Genomic DNA, 20,876 nt, shown 5'->3' on the forward strand with positions numbered 1-20,876 from the left:
CTCACCTCCATCATCTCCCATCTCCTTCCCCAGTCCTTCCCATCTCCTTGTGTCCGTGGATTTTTGCCACATCTAATTGCTACAGAACATGACACAATCCTAGATTTTGACTCAGTCTGGAGCCTTCAGACTTCTGGATAGTCACTTTTATGACACACTACCTGCTTTCCTTGTTACTTCACTCGTATTTTACTTATTCTGTTACTTAATAATTACTTATTGTGTCTTTATTCTGGCAACTTTTTTTTCTATTTTATTTCTTGTCATATCCTCAAACCCAGGCCTAAAACAGTTCCTATTACAAGGTATGTATACAACTAAAATTGGCTTTTTAAAGTACTGTCTTATTCTTTGACCAGTACTGTTCTATTTGTGGAATTTGTGGAAATTGGCTCCCTGGTAGGAAATAAAACAAACATTTTCAATGTTAGAGCCTTTGACATTTTTAATTGCCACAGATATTGGAGAGGTCTTGGAATTTAGCTGGGGTTCATATCCAAAGCAGGCATCTCTAAAAGATGGCTCTCAAACTTCCAGATGGCCACACAGGTGGGACAAGAGTCTGACTTTAAAATTTTTTATTGTAATTAGAATTTCAAGTACATCTTTATGATGGACTTTTCAGAAAAGAGTCAGCTGAGAGATTTTATATAGCAGACAGCAAAGAAACATTCTCCAAAAGCTTCTCTAGACAGTATTTTCCATATGTAGAGTGTTGTGCTTGTTATGACCAGTAATGACATCCGTTTTTTCCTGTATTGCCCATTACTGCCATCCCCTTCCTCCTTTCTGGCCCATCCACCATGTTTGAACAGCTCATAGACACACATTCTCATCTTTGACAATCCAGGTGAAAGCAGGGAAAGCCTGCATTTCTTTTCTGACTCTGTTTTTTTTTTTTTTTAATTGGGCTTCCCTGGTGGCTCAGTGGGTAAAGCATCTGCCTCCAATGCGGGAGACCCCGGTTCGATCCCTGGGTTGGGAAGATCCCCTGGAGAAAGAAATGGCAACCCACTCCAGTACTCTTGCCTGGAAAATCCCATGGACTGAGAAGCCTAGTAGGCTACAGTCCATGGGGTCACAAAGAGTCAGACACGACTGAACGACTTCACTTCAATGGAGAAATTATCATAGTTTCTGGTGAACATAATTTACCTAGTGCCCATATTTCTGGGCAAATATTCACTGCTAACATGGTTCAGATTATTTGAGAAAGAATTCCTTTCAAACGATCTGAAATCAGTCTTTATAAATTAGATCTTTATATGTAGTTCTGCTTTCTGAAGTTAAGGAGCTTGAATCTCCCGTGTAGGAGGCCTTCGAACAGAACACAAATATTCACAAGGTACATGAATCATGTACAGAGTAGTGATAGTTACTTTCCTTGATCAGCACCTAGTAGAGAGTAACAAATAGATAGCTAGTAATTGAATAATACTCTTTCTTGTAATGTAGCCTGAGACTACATTGCTTTTTAAATAATCAGTGACACAATGTGGGCTGTTATTAAACTTACAGTTGACTCTATTATCTCAGGCCTTTCCATACTATTTACTGTGAACCTGGGCCTATAATTATAGGATTTACATTTAATCTTTTAAAATTTAGTCTTTATTAATTGCCCCATTATTCCAGACTGCAGCATCTTAGAGATTTAAGACTCTATTTTGACTTATTATTTATGCCTTTTCTATCAAGTCACATACATTTGCGAAGTATGCTCTCTACTATTTTATCCAAACCTTTGATGAACACAATGGTGTACACAGGAACAAAGATAAAGCCTTCACATAGATTTTACTCATTAGTTAAGTTCACCCTGGTATTCTTTGTGTTGATAAATACTTTACTAGGAGACCAAAGGTGTATTTAGTGGGCATGAAGTATATAAAGTGGAATCATTTAGCTTAAAACAATAGCTTGAGATACTCTTACTGTGTTTCAAAGGACAAATCATTCCTTGCATTTTCTGTATCCTGTTGTCATTCTTTAAGACAGAATTCTTGGTTCAGTTATTTTAAGAAATAAATTTCAAAGTTTCCTTTTTAGTTCTACATTTTGTGTTTCAAAAACGCCTTTTTATTTCTATACTATTTTCCTTAAGTTTATGTCTAATTTACTTTCTGTATCTTCCAGATGTTAAAGCTGGATTTAGAAAAGGCAGAGGAACCAGAGATCAAATTGCCAACATCCGTTGGATCATTGAAAAAGCAAGAGAGTTCCAGAAAAACATCTACTTCTGCTTTATTGACTATGCCAAAACCTTTGACTGTGTGGATCAAAACAAACTGTGGAAAATTCTTCAAGAGATGGGAATACCAGACCACCTGACCTGCCTCCTGAAAAATCTGTATGCAGGTCAAGAAGCAACAGTTAGAGCTGGACATGGAACAACTGATTGGTTCCAAATTGGGCAAGGAGTATGTCAAGACTGCATATTGTCACCCTGCTTATTTAACTTATATACAGAGTACATCATGAGAAATGCCAGGCTGGATAAAGCACAAGCTGGAATCAAGATTGCCGGGAGAAATATCAATAATGTCAGATATGCAGATGATGTCACCCTTATGACAGAAAGTGAAGAACTAAAGAGCTTCTTGATGAAAGTGAAAGAGGAGAGTGAAAAAGGTAGTTTGAAACTCAACATTCAGAAAACTAAGATCATGGCATCTGGTCCCATCACTTCATGGCAAGTAGATGGGGAAGCAATGGAACCAGTGAGAGACTTTATTTTCTTGGGCTCCCAAATCACTGCAGATGGTGACTGCAGCCATGAAATTAAAAGACACTTGCTCCTTGGAAGAAAAGCTATAACCCACCTAGATAGCATATTAAAAAGCAGAGACATTCCTTTGCCAACAAAGGTCCACCTAGTCAAAACTATGGTTTTTCCAGCAGTCATGTATGGATGTGAGAGTTGGACTGTAAAGAAAGCTGAGCACTGAAGAATTGATGCTTTTGAGCTGCAATGTTGGAGAAGACTCTTGAGAGTCCATTGGATTGCAAGGAGATCCAACCAGTCCATCCTAAAGGAAATCAGTCCTCAGTGTTCATTGGAAGGACTGATGCTGAAACTGAAATTCCAATATTTTGGCCACCTGATGAGAAGAACTGACTCATTTGAAAAGACCCTGAGGCTGAGAAAAATTAGAGGCGGGAGAAGGGGACAACAGAGGATGAGATGGCATCACTGACTCGATGGACACGAGTTTGAGCAAGCTCTAGGAGTTGGTGACGGACAGGGAGGTCTGGCATGCTGCAGTCCATGGGGTCACAAAGAGTCAGACATGATTGAGCGACTGAACTGAACTGAACTGACATCACGAAAAAGATAAAAAAGATCAACTTTGTTTTTAACATTAAATTATTTTTAAAAGTGTGGTTAAGCTTCTTTTAATGAATTATTATAGAATTTTTAAATGCTCCTTATCTATCATATTTTTATATTATGAAGCACATCTCATTATGTATATATGGGTATATATATGATGAAGCTATATTAAATGCTCAATGGATTTATTGACAGCATTTTATTTTAATACATATTTATTAGCATAAATTTATACATCAGTTTACTGAGCATCTACTAGATACTAAGTATTGTGCCTGCAAACAGAGATCTTCCCTCAGGGGTCCTTCCTATTGAGGGCCAGGAATTCTGTCTTCTAAAGGAATGACAACAGGATACAGGGACTCCAAGAATGATCTGCCTTTGAGACACACTAAGATGGTAAACAGTTTCCAACCAACCTAATAAATCTTCGAGAAAGATGCTGCTAGAGAAGGGATACTGATTTCTATAGAAGCAGGTAAGACACACAGGAGACACACAGAATACCTCTCTGAAAATGCTTAAGCAAATTTCAAGGAATAAAATAAATTAAAACCTAAAACTTAATCTAACTATCCGAATGGTTTTTGTTATGCTTAACCACTCAAATCTCCCCGTTACTTTCATATGGAATCACAGGATTTCTCCATTTAAGGACTGTTTCCAGATTAGAAGCAATGCACTAAAAACTTTGCAAAATTTTTTTCTATAAAAGCAAAGTGTAATGCTACTGATGTGTCTCTGCTGTTAGTATTTGTCCACATACATGTGGTTCCTACCTTCTGTCTCTATGGAGAGCATTAATGGATTCGTGGGTACTCCACAGTTCATTCCTAATGCTGAGTATGGTCTAGAGAAGCAAGAAATAGAGAAAATAAGTCTTTGATTTGAATTTAATCAATATTCCTAAAAATTCATAATAACATGATAATGATATTTCAATATTTTTCTTTTTCAAAAAGTGGCGAGTGTTTGTATGCTCAAAGCGCAACCACATTATCTCAGTTTTACATGAGGCACTTTTCTTTAAAGATATACAAACATGAGTAAAATTTTTAGGTTTTAAAAATAAGTCACAATAGTCTTTTGCCTGAGTTTTGTTGCTGCCCAGAATATCTTCCCCAAAGGCATCTGCAAAAAGCAGCTGGATTATTTTATTTCTCTTGGCTCAAGAAATCTTTCACTTGTACCTCCTACTGAAAGTTTCTTATCTTTCCATTTCATGTGCACTGAGATTCATCATTTCTCTTTGCATTCACTGAGTCTCTTTGAGTTAATAATCATCAGCTCAGTTCTCATACAGAATTTTCTCACCAAACTAAGTTGCTTCCTGAACTGCACCCTAAGAGCAAGTCCTGACCTGACCCAGCCTGGCCCAGGCTCCTGGGGCACCATGTACCAGTCAACAGGTCTGGATGGGAGATTAGATTTCATTATTCTACATTGATAGGCAGCTATACTCTGTGACCTTCTCTCCTCCCTACAGATAATCTGAAGAGGGACTGGGCACCTGGGGAATGTTCTTCCATAGAACAAGAGAAAGAGGGTGGGGCAGGGGAAAAAAGTGAGCTACAGACTTGAAGTCACATTCTCTGGTTGGGTACTGGCTCTCTGTGGCCCTTCTGAGTGACTCGTGTCTATCTACCTTTTCATTCAAATATTCAAACAATTTCTACATGCCTAGCATAGGTCACAGTGAATCAGTGAAATCTACATCATTAATATCAATGTTATCATATGATGCATACCGTTCTGCAACTGAGAAGCATTAAAGGTTAGCACATATTGGATGTATCGTGGTATATCCAGAGAACAGGTATCATGACTTATTTAGTCATTTGCAATAGAAGGATATTAGGCTGTTTCCAGCTTTTCAGAATTAATAAGCAGTGTTGCAGTGAATAAAGAGGTTCATATCTTCTTGTGCATATATGTGCAAGTTCCAGGCTTTAAGTTTTTTTACCCCAGATTCTAAGTTTAATAGATAATAGCCATTTGTCCCCTTTGGGCACACACACACACACATGAATATTTGAATAGTTGTATGTGTAGTATAAAGTCTGAAAGATATACCCCAAATTGATAACCTCTAGAAAACTAGAGACCAGATTTGGGCAGGGAATTATGGCTGAAAAGGACTTTACCCTTATCTGTAATATTTTAACTGTTTTAAAATATAAGGCAAGTCTTATTTGTATAATTTTAAATGTTTTCAGGGCAGGAATAGAGGTGCAGATGTAGAGAACGGGATGTGTGGACACAGTGGGTTAGTGGGCAAGATGAATTGGGAGAGTAAGATTGATACATATACACTGAAAAGTGAAAGTGTTAGTGTTCGGTCACGTCAGACTCTCTGCGACCCTATGGACTGTAGTCCACCAGGCTTCTCTGTCCATGGAATTCTCCAGACAAAAATACTGGAGTGGGTTGCCATTCCCTTCTCCAGATATATACACTACCATGTATAAAAGAGATAGCTAGTGAGAAGCTGCTGTATAGCACAGAGAGCTCAGCTCAGTGCTCTGAGATGACCTGGAGGGGTAAGATGGGGGCAGGGGTGGGAGGGAGGCTTTAGAGGGAGGAGATTTATGTATACATATAACTGATTTACTCCATTGTACAGCAGAAACCAACAAAACATTGTAAAGCAATTATGCTCCAATTAAAAAAAGATAAAAGTTTATAAAGTGAAACATACTGCTTTGTGAAAATGACTTTTCTTCCTCTTTTATTCAAAGCAGAAAGTGGAGCTCTCTGCAGGCACTCCAGCCAGCCTTGGGTGTGCAGTGAGGTAGTCTGAGGGGCTCAGCTGCCTGAGCTGCTGATGAAAACACACACAGACCTGAAAGACCATCACCCAGAGGCAGCTGCACAGCCCATTCCTGGGTGGTCACAAGGCTTACTCTCCACTCTCACTTCTACTGCAATATGGGAACTCTAATTTCTCTTTGATTGAAAAACATCACAGATGATCATATTTTGAAGACCTTCCTTAGGGTCTGACTGTACTGATTACGATGATGAAAGGAACGCCTACAAGTGGAGTTACACATGGGAGGGCAAATCAACAATTGATTGAAAACATGATAAAGCAGTTGCAGAATGTACGCTTAAAAAACACAGGAAGCATTTCTAATCCCTTTGATGAAAAATATTTCACTGGGATTTTGCTTTTTTAAGTTTCCACTCTCTTATGTTTCTTTTACTTTCCTTCTCAACTCTTCCCTTTGAAAATTCCTGAACATTTTATGTACAGATGAACTAATTTCCCCCCTTCCCCGACTTTTAAATTATAATACATAGAATCTTAGAATACTGAGTTGTCAAATTAAGGAATTGTTGGCAGAAGAAAGCTTTGTCTGTATGTAAGCTTATTTTGAAGTTTTGGGAGGAGACTTATTATCTATGGACCCTGGAGTAATTTAAAGATATCAAAATTGAATAGGCAGAGTCCTCTCAAAGTTAAACTTTATCTACTAAGGCAGTGAACAAGACAGTTGTACATCAGAGGTAGCATGTGTTGGGGTTGGAACTGCACACTCTTTAGGGGGCAACAGGTAAGAGAAAATTCATGTTCCTCAGCTACATGTAAATGAGGATAGGTTTGTATCTCCTTAAGGATGTCACTATGCAGTCTTCTAAAAATGCTGCAAATGGGCAATACAAATTATACTGTAATTAATTGCATGTACCACTGTTGCCATTAATTAATAGTTCTTAATGGATAGAAAAGTTATGATGTACTTGATCCTGTGAACATCAGATTAACCTCATCTATTATCTTCAGGAAAAGCTATGCAATTAAGTGTATTAAATAGGCCAAAGACAGATATGCAGTTTTGTATTTTGAGAGTATTACAAGTTTTCTTAACATATTTAGTTTGATCCTTCTGATACAAATGCCACTTTATTCTCTTGGGGTAAAAGCTGAGAATATTTGAGTTGAATTAAAAGAAATTTGAAGATTTAAAAAATGAATGAAATGATAAGTTTAAAATATCTTTCTTAATTAAAATTGAAAATGGTGATGCAGATAATTTTTTCAAGAAAGTTAAATTATCAAAGTTAACTGAAGAAAGTATGAAGAGATTATTAAGCTTGAAGAAACAGAAAAATTTATCTAAATATTATAAAGATTCCAAAGTCCTAGGGTTTTGTTGAACTGTGTCTGTTTAACTCTTGAACTGTGAACTGAAAATTTTATCAAATTATAAAGGTTCCCATGTCTTAAGCTTTTATTCTTGAACCTGGTCTAAATAAATAAATGGTCCTTATGTTAGATAAATTGTTAAGATGAATAATAACTAGTTGCTTATGTGTAGCTACCGAGTCTCAAATGCTCAAAACCAACAAAAATCATAGTGAGAGAGAGAGACTATTCTGATTCATAAATAATGCAATTCTAAATAAAAAATGAGCAAATAAAATCTAAAGTGTAGTTAGAGAATAAGTCACTATAAACAAGTTTAGCTTTTAGTCCCCACAATCCCAGGAATATTTACTATCAGGGACGCTATTAGTGCAATGCTTCCAAGAAGAGAAAACATGGGATATAAAACAAATAAATTCAAAATCAATTCTGACTGCATACCCCCAAAAAGCTTCTTAAAAAAGAAAAAGAAAGTGACTTTCCCCATGCCAGAAAGAATCTCAAACAGACAACTAACACCATAGTATTTAATGAAGAAATACTAGAAAAATGCCCCATTAAAGCTGACCCAATTTAAGATCATCTGATACAAGCCTCATCATCTCTTGCATTACTCAATTTTGTTGTAAAAGATCTAGAGCCTCTCAGGAATGAAGACATGAAAGAGAAATGAGAGGTTTAGATACTAGAAAGAAAGAGACTGAAACAAACCTTTTGATTGCCTACCTAGAAGCAAGAGGTTCAAGCTAAAGCAATATTTGAAATTACCAAACGTTTAGAAAGGCTTTTCTTTACAAGATAACGATTCAGAAATCCATAACCATCATCAATCTAATTACAAAAAAAGGTAAAATTAGAAAAACCTTTATTCACAATAGCAACAAATATGTGATACCCAGGGTGTCCCCAGTGAGAAACTCAGAATGATAAGAAGTAAGCTACATATAACCTTTTACTGAGGAGCTAGAAAAAGAGCTGAAAAAAGTAGAGACCTTAACACCACAAAGATGACAGATATTCCTAAAACAATATATAGGTTTAATGCAAATCTAAATGAAATACTAACAGACTAATTTGGCAACCTACAAATGATTTTAAAGTTTTCCTAGAAGAATAATTGTAAATAACAGTCCTGATTCAATGGACATGAGTTTGAGCAGGCTCCGAGAGATGGTGAAGGACAGGGAAGCCTGGTGTGCTGCAGTCCACGGGGTTGGAAAGAGTCAGACACGACTGAGCGACTGAACAACAGAAACACTTTTAAAATAAGAGCGATGCTATCAAGATGGTGGGAAAGGAAGCCCTGGATCTCCTTCCCACCAAGATACAATGATTGAACAACAATACAAGAACAATTCAGCTTCTGCCTGGAGAAGAAACGAAAGGTCTGGACCACAGTCCACTATTCTGATTTTTTCTGTCTAACGCAGTGGCTTCTGTCTAACCTGTCTCATCACACTCTAGATGCTTTCAGTTCAGTCGTTCAGTTCTGTCTGACTCTTTGCAACCTCATGGACTGCAGCATGCCAGGCCTCCCTGTCCATCACCAACTCCCAGAGTTTACTCGAACACATGTCCACCGAATTAGTGATACCATCCAACCACCTCATCCTCTGTCATCCCCTTATCCTCCCATCTTCAATCTTTTCCAGCATCAGGGTCTTTTCCAGTGAGTCAGTTCTTCTCATCAGGTGGTCAAAGCACTGGAGTTTCAGCTTTAGCATCAGTCCTTCCAATGGATATTCAGGACTGATTTCCTTTAAGATGGACTGGTTGGATCTCTTGCAGTCCAAGGACTCTCAATAGTCTTCTCCAACACCACAGTTCAAAAGCATCAGTTCTTCGGTGCTCAGCTTTCTTTGTTACAGTCCACCTCTCAGATCCATATATGACTACTGGAAAAACCATAGCTTTACTAAATGGACCTTTGTTGACAAAGTAATGTTTCTGCTTTTTAATAAGCTGTCTAGGTTGTTCATAATTTTCCTTCCAAGGAGTGAAAGTGAAAGTGAAGTGGCTCAGTCGTGTCCGATTCTTTGCGACCCCATGGATTGTGGCCCACCAGGCTCCTCTGTCCATGGGATTCTCTGGGCAAAAATACTGGAGTGGGTTGCCATTTCCTTCTCCAGAGGATCTTTCCAACCCAGGGATCGAACCCAGGTCTCCCGAATTGCAGGCAGACGCTTTAACCTCTGAGCCACCAGAGAAGCAGAGCGTCTGTAATTTCATGGCTGCAGTTACCATCTGCAGTGATTTTGGAGCCCCAAAGGATAAAGTCAGCCACTGTTTCCACTGTTTCCCCATCTATTTGCCATGAAGTGATGGGACCAGATGCCATGATCTTCATTTTCTGAATGTTGAGTTTTAAGCCACCTTTTTCACTCTCCTCTTTCACTTTCATCAAGGGGCTCTTGAGTTTGCCTTCACTTTCTGCCATAAGGGTGGTATCATCTGCATATCTGAGATTTTTGATGTTTCTCCCGGCAATCTTCAATTCAGCTTGTGCTTCATCCAGTTCAGCATTTCTCTTAATGTACTCTGCATATAAGTTAAAAAAGCAGGGCGACAACATACAGCCTTGACTTACTCCTTTCCCAATTTGGAACCAGTCTGTTGTTCCATGTCCAGTTCTAACTGTTGCTTCTTAACCTGCATAGAGATTTTTCAGGAGGCAGGTCAGGTGGTCTGGTATTCCCACCTCTTTCAGAATTTTCCACAGTTTGTTGTGATCCACACAGTCAAAGATTTTGGCATAGTCAATAAAGCAGAAGTAGATGTTTTTCTGGAACTCTCTTGCTTTTTCAATTATCCAGCGGATGTTGGCAATTTGATCTTTGGTTCCTCTGCCTTTTCTAAATCCATCTTGAACATCTGGAAGTTCATGGTTCACCTACTGTTGAAGCCTGGTTTGTAGAATTTTGAGCATTACTTTACTAGCATGTGAGATGAGTGCAATTGTGCAGTAGTTTGAGCATTCTTTGGCTTTGCCTTTCTTTGGGATTGGAATGAAAACTGATCTTTTCCAGTCCTGTGGCCACTGCTGAATTTTCCAAGTTTGCTGGCATATTGAGTGCAGCACTTTCATAGCATCATCTTTTAGGATTTGAAATAGCTCAACTGGAATGCCATCACCTACACTAGCTTTGTTCATAGTGATGCTTCCTAAGACCCACTTGACTTTGCATGCTAGAATGTCTGGCTCTAGGTGAGTGATCACACCATTATAATTATCTGGGTTGTGAAGATCTTTTTTGTATAGTTCTTCTGTTTATTCTTGCTACCTCTTCTTAATATCTTCTCCTTCTGTTAGATCCATACCACTTCTGTCCTTTATTGTGCCCATCTTTGCATGAAATGTTCTCTTGGTATCTCTAATTTTCTTGAAGAGATCTCTAGTCTTTTCCATTCTATTGTTTTCCTCTATTTCTTTGCATTGATCACTGAGGAAGGCTTTCTTATCTCTCCTTGCTATTCTTTGGAACTCTGCATTCAAATGGGTGTATCTTTCTTTTTCTCCTTTGCTTTTCACTTCTCTTCTTTTCATAGCTGTTTGTAAGGCCTCCTCAGACAACCATTTTGCCTTTTTGCGTTTCTTTTTCTTGGGGATGGTCATGATCCCTGCCTCCTGTACAATGTCATGAACCTCCATCCATAGTTCTTCAGGCACTCTGTCTATCAGATCTAATCCCTTGAATCTATTTGTCACTTCCACTGTATAATCATCAGGGATTTGATTTAGGTCATACCTGAATGGTCTAGTGGTTTTCTCTACTTTCTTCAATTTAAGTCTGAATTTGGCAATAAGGTGCTCATGATCTAAGCCACAGTCAGCTCCCAGTCTTGTTTCTGATGACTGTATAGAGTTTCTCCATCTTTGGCTTCAAAGAATTATAATCAAAATTATTTCAGTATTGACCATCTGGTAATGTCCATGTATAGAGTCTTCTCTTGTGTTGTTGGAAGAGGGTGTTTGCTATGACCAGTGCATTCTCTTTGCAAAACTCTGTTAGCCTTTGCCCTGCTTCATTTTGTACTCCAAGGCCAAATTTGTCCATTACTCCAGGTATTTCTTGACTTCTAGTTTTTCATTCTAGATGCCTCAGGACCACTGAAAACAAAGACAGCAGTTTGAACTAACACAAAGGTCAAAAGAAAAATGTCAACAGACACACAGACATATAGATAGACAGACACACACACATGACCTATAGCTCACTAACAAAAACTACAAATAATGTAATTTTAAAAATGAACAGAATTTCTACGAATAGACAGTTTTCCAAAGAAGACATACAAATGGCCAACAGGAACATGAGAAGACACTCATCAGGAACTTGCACAGTGAGATATCACTTCATCCCTATTAGAACATCTACTATCAAAAACACAAGAAGTAACAAGTGTTGGTGAGGAAGTGGAGAAAAGGAAACCATTGTTCACTATTGATGGGAATGTAGATTGATGCAGCCACTATGGAAAACAGTTTGGAGATTTCTCAAAAAATCAGAGATAGAACTATCATATGATCCATAAAGTCCATTTCTGAATATTTATCCGAAGGAAACAAGAACAGTAACCCGAAAAGACCTTCTCACACCCATGCTCACTGCAGCATTGTTTACAATAGCCAAGACATGGAAGCAACCTAAATGTCCACTGATGGATGAACAGATAAGGAAAATGTGATATATCTATATCTATCTGTGTATATATGAAATATATAAATGAACCATACGAAGGAGGACATTTTGCCACTTGCAAAATTAATTAGCTCTGATACTGCATGGTGAGTATGGTTAGTAATATAGTTAGTTGTATATTCAAAAGTTGCTAAGGGAGTTGATCTTAAATATTCTTATTGAAAGAAAAACTGTTTGTAACTATGTGTGGTGGAGGACATTGACTAGACTAATGGTGAGCATTTCACAATTGTACATATGTTGAATTATTGCGTTGTACATCTGCAACTAATGTAATGTTATTTATCAATTTTATCTCAATAGGAAAAACAAGCAAACAAAAATGGAAACTCTCAACTTTGGGTTACTTTGTGAATTATCCCATGTGAGTTAAATTGATGGTATGAAAGATCATAATGAATACATTTTGAATTGAAGAAAAAGAAAAACTTGTTCCATAATATGCTAATGGTATCATAAAGCTAGAATGATTAAAAAATATTCTTGTGTTAAAAATAAAATTAAAGGCAGCTGAGCCAAATAGATGGCAATAAAACACATTATTTAAAATGGTGAAAATTATAATATATACTAAAGAAACCACTACATAGAATTTTAAAAAGGAAAAGATTCATTTGAAGTCAGAGAAAACTGGCTATTTAAATGCAAAGTAAGAGTAAGGAAATACCCTCACTTTTTAACATGTATCAAGATAACAGCCAGGTATATTTAAACTTCAAATGTTAAAAAACAATCAAATAGTGTTAAAACAAATACAACTAAAAAGTCATTTGATTTCTTAATGGTAAAAACTTTCCTAGTATAAAGCTGTGTAAAAAGTCAAGAATGTTAAGACTGAGAGTACTTTCATAAGAATTGAAAATGTCTATATAACAAGTCGCATATAGTCAAAGAAAAATAAAGTCAAAAAAAATAACTATAAAGAAAGGTTCTGCACTGTTAAATTTAACATTTAAAAAGTTAAAATCCATTAATAAATCAAGTTTGATACATCAGTACAAATGAGCAGCAGACACCAACAGAAAGGAAATATAACTACCTTCTAAACTATGTGGGGAAAAGGAAGTTTCATTTCACCCTTAATCAGAGAAATGGAAATTATGGCAAATAAACTATATTGTCCTCATAAAATTAACAAAATTTAAAATGTTAATAGTCAATTGGAAAAGGCAATGGCACCCCACTCCTGTACTCTTGCCTGGAAAATCCCATGGATGGAGGAGCCTGGTAGGCTGCAGTCCATGGGGTTGCTAAGAGTCGGACATGACTGAGAGACTTCCCTTTCACTTTTCACTTTCATGCATTGGAGAAGGAAATGGCAAGCCCCTCCAGCGTTCTTGCCTGGAGAATCCCAGGGACAAGGGAGCCTGGTGGGCTGCCGTCTATGGGGTCGCACAGAGTTGGACACGACTGAAGCGACTTAGCAGCAGCAGCAGCAGCAAAGATTCAGAGAGTTGCTTGAACTCACTAGGCGTGTAATTTGGTATATCCTTTCTAAATAGCAATTTTGTATGAAGAATCTTTAAAATGTTCCCACTTCTGGGTTAGCTAAATACTTAATTTTTACATTTAAGTAAAAAATATACAACCATTAAGATGTTCTTGAAGAATTGTAACAGCAATGGGAAAACACCCACAATATAACTTACAGTTATAGAACTACATAATCAATACATTTTGCAGTATGATGTAAACTTTATTTGAAATATTTGCAGAGAAAATAACAAACCAAAAATATTAACGATAGTTAGAGATTGAGTGCAATTTAAATTTTGCTCTTTGATTGTCTCTGAATTTTCCAAACTTTACAATAAATATGTAGCACTTTACGACTGGAAATAAGCTATTTTAAGAAATATGTTCTGTATGGATGTGAGAGTTGGACTGTGAAGAAAGCTAAGCACCGAAGAATTGATGCTTTTGAACTGTGGTGTTGGAGAAGACTCTTGAGAGTCCCTTGGACTGCAAGGAGATCCAACCAGTCTATTCTAAAGGAGATCAGTCCTGGGGGTTCATTGGAAGGACTGATGCTAAAGCTGAAACTCCAATACTTTGGCCACCTGGTGTGAAGAGTTGACTCATTGGAAAAGACCCTGATGCTGAGAGGGACTGGGGGCAGGAGGAGAAGGGGATGACAGAGGATGAGATGGCTGGATGGCATCACTGACTTGATGGAGGTGCGTCTGAGCGAACTCTGGGAGTTGGTGTTGGACAGGGAGGCCTGGTGTGCTGCAATTCATGGGGTCACAAAGAGTCAGACACGACTGAGCGACTGAACTGAACTGAACTGAATGGTGGATTAGAAGAAGGAAAACCTACTGACCTAGTTCTTAGCTGTGTTGATAATTCTGAAGCTCAAATGACAATAAAAACAGCTTGTAATGAGCTTTGAAAAAGAAAGACGTACCTAGATTTTTCCTTGATCATATCAGCAGCTTGAAAACATTCCCCAAAATAAGGAATGGCCCGTGGCAGTTCACTGCACCAATGCCAGTCTAGATTAATTGTGCTTTGGTTGTTCTTTTCCTCTTTGGTCTCACCTGGTGATGTGGGTTGCTGCCATTGGTTTGCTGAGCTCGAGATGGTCGTTGAGGCATTTGTTTGAAGATCTCTGTGGTTGCTGTTTCTACCGGTTCAGTTGTACACTCATACATTGGTACTTCAGATCTATTACACTGAATGGAGAGCCTGTTATAAGAGTAGAATTTTATGAGAGGTTGTAATAAATTTTAATGATCAGGTGTGACACTGAGAAGAATCTTGTTAGAAAGTGTTAAGTCAGTTATTCAATCTAATATATAAAAAAATAACAAAGTAGTTCAGCTTTTTCTCTGTACTCTCTCTCTCTCTTAAAACTACTTAGTTGATATAGAGCTAATTAACCAACAAGAGGAACAAAACGTCCATTCCCTTCCCTCCTGATAATCTAGAATTGAGAATGTAAAGAAGTTCAGGGATGACTACAGAAAATCTCCCAGGTCATCCTGTCCAGGTCAGATACTAGGGGTAAGTGCAGATAAAAGAGCATAGAGTAGACTAGTTAAAGGTCAGGCATATTTCATTTTATACAACTGCATTTAATTTTTTCCCTTATTCAAAAACTATTTAAAGCATCTTACCATCTTGAGTTATTCCCTGCTCACAGAGAATTTACATCTAATGAACAGACAAATACAATCATTTCTGACATATTGCACTTATTTTTACAGAATGCAATGAGAGTATAAGAAAATAAGTGATTACTCTGTGGTACACTTCACTTATGTGTTTAAGGGGCCAGCATTTTCTGGTGAACAGAATATAACACATTGACATTTTAAGAACCCTTAGCTCTGCATATTGCTGTTCAGTTGCTGTGTCATGTCTGACTCTGAAACCCCATGGACTGCAACACGCCAGGCTTCCCTGTCCTTCACCAGCTCCCAGAGCTTGCTCAAATTCATGTCCATTGAGTCAGTGATGCCATCCAACCATCTTGCCCTCTATCATCCCCTTTCTCCTCCTTCCTCCAATCTTTCCCAGCATCAGGGTCTTTTCTAATGAACCAGCCCTTTGCATAAGGTGGCCAAAGTATTGCAACTTCAGCTTCAGCAGCAATCCTTCCAATGAACACCCAGGACTGATCTCCTTTAGAATGGACTGGTTGGATCTCCTTGCAGTCCAAGGGACCCTCAAGAGTCTTCTCCAACACCACAGCTCAAAAGCATCAATTCCTCGGCATTCAACTTTCTTCACGGTCCAACTCTCACATCCCTACATGACTACTGGAAAAACCATAGCTTTGACTAGATGGACCTTTTTTTAGCAAAGTAATGTCTCTGCTTTTAATATTATGTCTAGGTTTGTCATAGTTTTTTTTTTTTTTTTTCCAAGAAGCAAGTGTCTTTTAACTTCATAGCTGCAGTCACCATCTGCAGTGATTTTGGAGCCCAAGGAAATAAAATCTGTCACTGGTTCCATTGCTTCCCCATCTATTTGCCATGAAGTGATGAGACTGGATGCTATGATCTTGATTTTTTGAATGCTGAGTTTTAAGCCAGCTTTTTCACTCTGCTTTTTCACATTTATCAAGAGGGTCTTCAGTTCTTCTTCACCTTCTGCCATAAGGATGATTTCATCTTCATATCTGAGGTTATTGATATTTCTTCGGGCAATCTTGATTCCAGCTTGTGCTTCATCAATCCGGCATTTCTCATGATGTACTCTGCATATAAGTTAAATAAGCAGGGTGACAATATACAGCCTTGATGTATACAGCTGTATACAAGTCCTAACTGTTGGTTTCTTGATCTGCATACAGGTTTCTCAGGAGGCAGGTAAGGTGGTCTGGTATCCTTATCTCTTTAAGAGTTTTCCCCAGTTTTTTTGTGATCCACATAGTCAACGTCTTTAGCATAGTCAATGAAGCAGAAGTAGATGTTTTTCTGGAATTCTCTTCCTTTTTCTATAATTCAATGGATGTTGGCAAGTCTTAGCTTTGCATAGGGCTTGCAATTCCCTTTCTTTGTCTTATCTCTACAAACACTATTCTGGGAGGAGGAAGAACAAGTTATCTCTATCTTCAGGTGAAAAAAACAAAGTCCCCAAGGCCACTCATGGAGCTGGCTAAGAACAAGATTTCTTTGTCTTTCTGTCCCAGGTTTAAATGTCACTAACATCTTCTAACAGTGGATAATTAATTACTCCTTGTAACACTTCATACTCCATTCTAAGAGACCCATGTTATCAATCCAACCAACCATCAGCTCCTGTATCATGCATCCACCCATTTTATTATTCAGTCCATCAGTTATTCAGCAAACATTTATTGAGCATTTATCATATTGAGATGCTGTTGTAAATTCTGGAAATACAACTGGGAACAATAAAAATTCCCTCCCCCAATAGAGTTTCCATTAAAGCAAAAAAAGAAAAAAGTGAAATACATAGAATGTCAGATGCTGATAAAATACTTTTGAGGAGAAATAAAACAAGGGAGGAGGTTTGGGAGTGCCAGAGTGGGAACAGGGGCTAAAATGGTAAATAGGTAGTCAGGCAGGGCCTTAAGGATGAGATGACATCTGAATAGACCTTTTGTGAGTATTTAAGAGGTAAGGAGTCCAGCCATGCAGAGAGGTGGTCTAAAGATACCAATTCTTTAAAGTAAAGGTTTTAAGTATTGAGATTGAGGGATGCATCTTAGTCCTATGGTGAGGAGGGAGGGACAGAACTGGAGAATAGAGGTGTGGAGGGAAAAATGGCACTGGAGAGGTTCCCAGGGTGACTCAAATATGCAGGGGTTTTCTAAGTCATCTTGAAATGTTCAGTCTTTAGCTTAGAAACAGTGGGAAGCTACTGGAGGGGCTTAAGGCCTACATTAAGTTTGGGGGAAATAAGTGCATGAGAAATACCATCTTATTTTGTGTGTGTGTGTTTTTTTTTAAAGATCAGCCAGGCTTCTGTGGCCAAAAGAAATGCAAATAAGAGCATAGATCTTGGTGTTCTAACTATGAGAATGGAGGGATTTGGAGAAGATTTCAAATATGCAATAAATCCAGCTGACTAATTGTCAGAGTTTAGTGTTACTCTACTAGGGAAAGGTGAAATAAATGGCTTGAAGATGGCAGATGAATTGGTACCTGAAATCTTTGCTTTTATTTTTAAATTTAAATTATTTGTGCTATATTAAAGATATACATCAAGATGATATCCAGCACTTCCCTGATGGCACAGTGGATAAGAATCTGCCTGCCAATACAGGGGACATGGCTTTGATCCCTTGCCTGGGAAGATTCCACATGCTACTGAGCAGCTAAATCCCTGTGCCACAGCTTCTAAGCTGGAGCTCTAGAGCCTGTGTTCCACAGCAAGAGAAGCCACCACAATGAGAACCCCTCACACCACAACAAAGTGTAGCCCCCACTTACCGCAACTAGAGAAAGCCTGCGCAAAAGCAACAAAGACCAAGTGCAGCAAAAAATAAATAAATAAATAAAAAAGATGAGTAAGAATTAGCCAAATTCTCTAACTTTATGAATCCAGTGATAACCACCTGCTAGGTAAGTGTGGTACAAGTATAGGCATGGTATCTAATTTCTAAGTCAATATGTATTTTTCCTTTCAAAGAACTATAAAAATATATTAAATTACACCAAACTATAGTGACAAAATGACCACAGAAATAGGGTCTAGGATTGAGATGGAAATATGCTGATAGATGTCTGAGAAAAGTTTAGAGAATTACAGAAGAAATTAACAAATGAATATAAATTTGATTAAAGTGATCTATTCTTACACTTCTGGTAGATCAAATAAGAGTGCATGGATTATTCTGGCTGTTTTCCACCCAAAAGTTTGATGATCATAAGCCCCTGGAAACAGTGCTTCTTTCTTTCTCTTCTGGAGTTTTAAATTATAAAGAAATAGTGGCTTCAAACTTTAAGGTCATAATGATTTTTAAAAGGTCGTCTTTAGGCTGGTACTCAGGTGTGCGATGGATGATCTCAGTTACCAGGGTGATGGGTGTCCTTTGAGTAACCCTTTGGAACACAGATTGGCAGTCTGAATTTTGAGGATTAACAAAACTCACAACTTTTAATGCAGTTGTTTTACTTGGGCAAATTTACCTTAATGAAGTATTAAACATATAGGAGAATGCACGTATAAGGATGTTGACAGAATTTTAGTGAGGGGCAAAATTTGAATAGAATCAAAATGTTAAGGGATTACTTCTAAATTATGGCACTTCTTTATAAGGATGAGAGTGAGGTCATTGAAATGATATTTTGGAAGCTACATGCTAAGTTGCTTCAGTTTTGTATGACTCTGCAACCCTATGAACTATAGCCCAGCAGGCTCCTCTATCCATGGGGGTCTCTAGGCAAGAACACTGGAGTGGGTTGTCATTTCCTACTTCTGGGGATCTTCCTGACCCAGGGATTGAACCCACCTCTTCTGTCTCCTGCACTGGCCGGTGGGTTCTTTACCACCAGCACCACCAATGGCAGGACAAATGCTCTCCATTTAAAAAAGAATGAAAATCTGTATCTACAGCATAATTCTTGATTTGGTAATACTGAAATGTGAACAGCATATGGCTGTGAGTGATAGAATGTGTCATTTCCTTTTTTAAAATAAAATATTAATTCTGAATTAGGCTTTCCAAAGTAAACCAGTGAAAAAGAAAGATGTTGGAGAAAGTTATTCAAATCCTCTAATATCAAAAATCTTCTGCGTCTGTCTGAGGTCTTTAGTTGGGATAACTAAATGATGGGACGGGCCACTTAAAGGTAGTTTCGTCTCTTGTTCTACTTAAATTAAAGGTTGTTTCTAGAGGCGAACAGCATCTTACCCCTTCCCCTGCTGCGGATGCCCTGGGCTGGCTGCATAAACCCAGTACCAGGCTTCAGATTGTCACCCTGCAGGAATCCACTCACCTGGCCTGGGCATGGTTAGCCATATCCTTTGGATTCACCTTGTCCAGGAGCCATTGCCTTCTCACAGCTTCTTTCCTCCTACAGCGCCCTTGGAGCAGATTGTTTCTGAGGGTCCTGAGGATGAGTTTTGTATTGTCCTTTGCTGATATCTGCTGGAATGGCCAACAGTACAAAGGGTATCAGATCAGCCTTAACGTGGTCTTCTTTCCTTACTTGGGTGGACTGGCTGCCATGAAAGTTTCTGAAATTATTTCACTAACTTTTATGTCCACAGAAAAATCATCTTACTTCCATCTTATCTGAACGTCTTCAGATTCTCTCTCTATTCACATACATATAATATCCATTTCCAAATTAAATACCCCCTAACTTCCACAATAACTCCTCTTCTGGAATGTGGAATTTGAAAGCTAAAAGAGGATGTGAAAGAGAGCTAAGTCTATGGATGCTAATTGGAGGGATTCTTTGGAAATTTATTTCCAGAAAAATGTCCATAATTTTAATTTTCCATAAAAGTTCAGTGGATTCACAGGCCACCTGAAGTCCATCCACGGACCCCACGTGTAAGCCAAAAGGAAACAAAGTAATGAGAAGTTTTAAAATGTTCCACTCTTAAATTCTAAAGTGTAATAACAAAATGACCACATGGTGTCAGTCTAACATCGATAAGACCTATTTTTCCCCAGGCGGGAGGATCATACGCTAATAAACCTGAGAATCCAAGTTAATAAAGTTTAGTAAAGCCATATCCTCTGAAAAATTATTTGGCAAGATTGAGGCACTTGACTTTTGTGGACCATTCATGGTAAAGAGATCATGAGGGAAATTGTCCACAGTAAAGGTAATTAGTCAACAGCTTTTACTATTTGAAATTTGAGACCAAGGCCAGCTGCATGAAGAAACTGATTTCTACTAAGTGATTTCTGGAAAATCTTAAATGCTGTCTGCCTTAAAAGTATCCTATTTCTCTTTGTTATTTTCATGAGCTGAGTTCTCTTCCTGCATATTTATAGTTGTCTTTAAAATTTTTTTGAAAGTCAGCTATAAAGCCTAGTTTTATACTGGCTCCAGTCAAAACTGAGATAGTAATCTTTCTCTTTTGTTTTTACTAAGGGAAACATACTTGAATTTTAGTGCTGGGGAAAAGACATGTTAAAAAAGAAATCTTCTCCTGAAATGCAATAGCAACTAGAGGCCTCATTGCATCATTTTTTTTTTTAACCAAACGAGAGTTTTTAAATTTTTAATCTGTATCCATTTTCAATGCCTCTCCCTCT

The 20,876-nt window shown here is 37.9% G+C and overlaps 1 protein-coding gene across 1 annotated transcript in view; it reads right to left on the reverse strand.

Annotated features, from left to right (window-relative positions):
• DYTN (dystrotelin) overlaps positions 1-20,876 on the reverse strand; it is a 73,937-nt gene that overhangs the window by 17,841 nt on the left and 35,220 nt on the right. The window contains 1 exon segment of the mRNA XM_069573765.1: positions 19,600-19,748. Coding sequence (XP_069429866.1) covers positions 19,600-19,748 — 149 coding nt within the window.

This window comes from Ovis canadensis, chromosome 2, assembly GCF_042477335.2.
Source record: "Ovis canadensis isolate MfBH-ARS-UI-01 breed Bighorn chromosome 2, ARS-UI_OviCan_v2, whole genome shotgun sequence".
Lineage (NCBI taxonomy): Eukaryota > Metazoa > Chordata > Mammalia > Artiodactyla > Bovidae > Ovis > Ovis canadensis.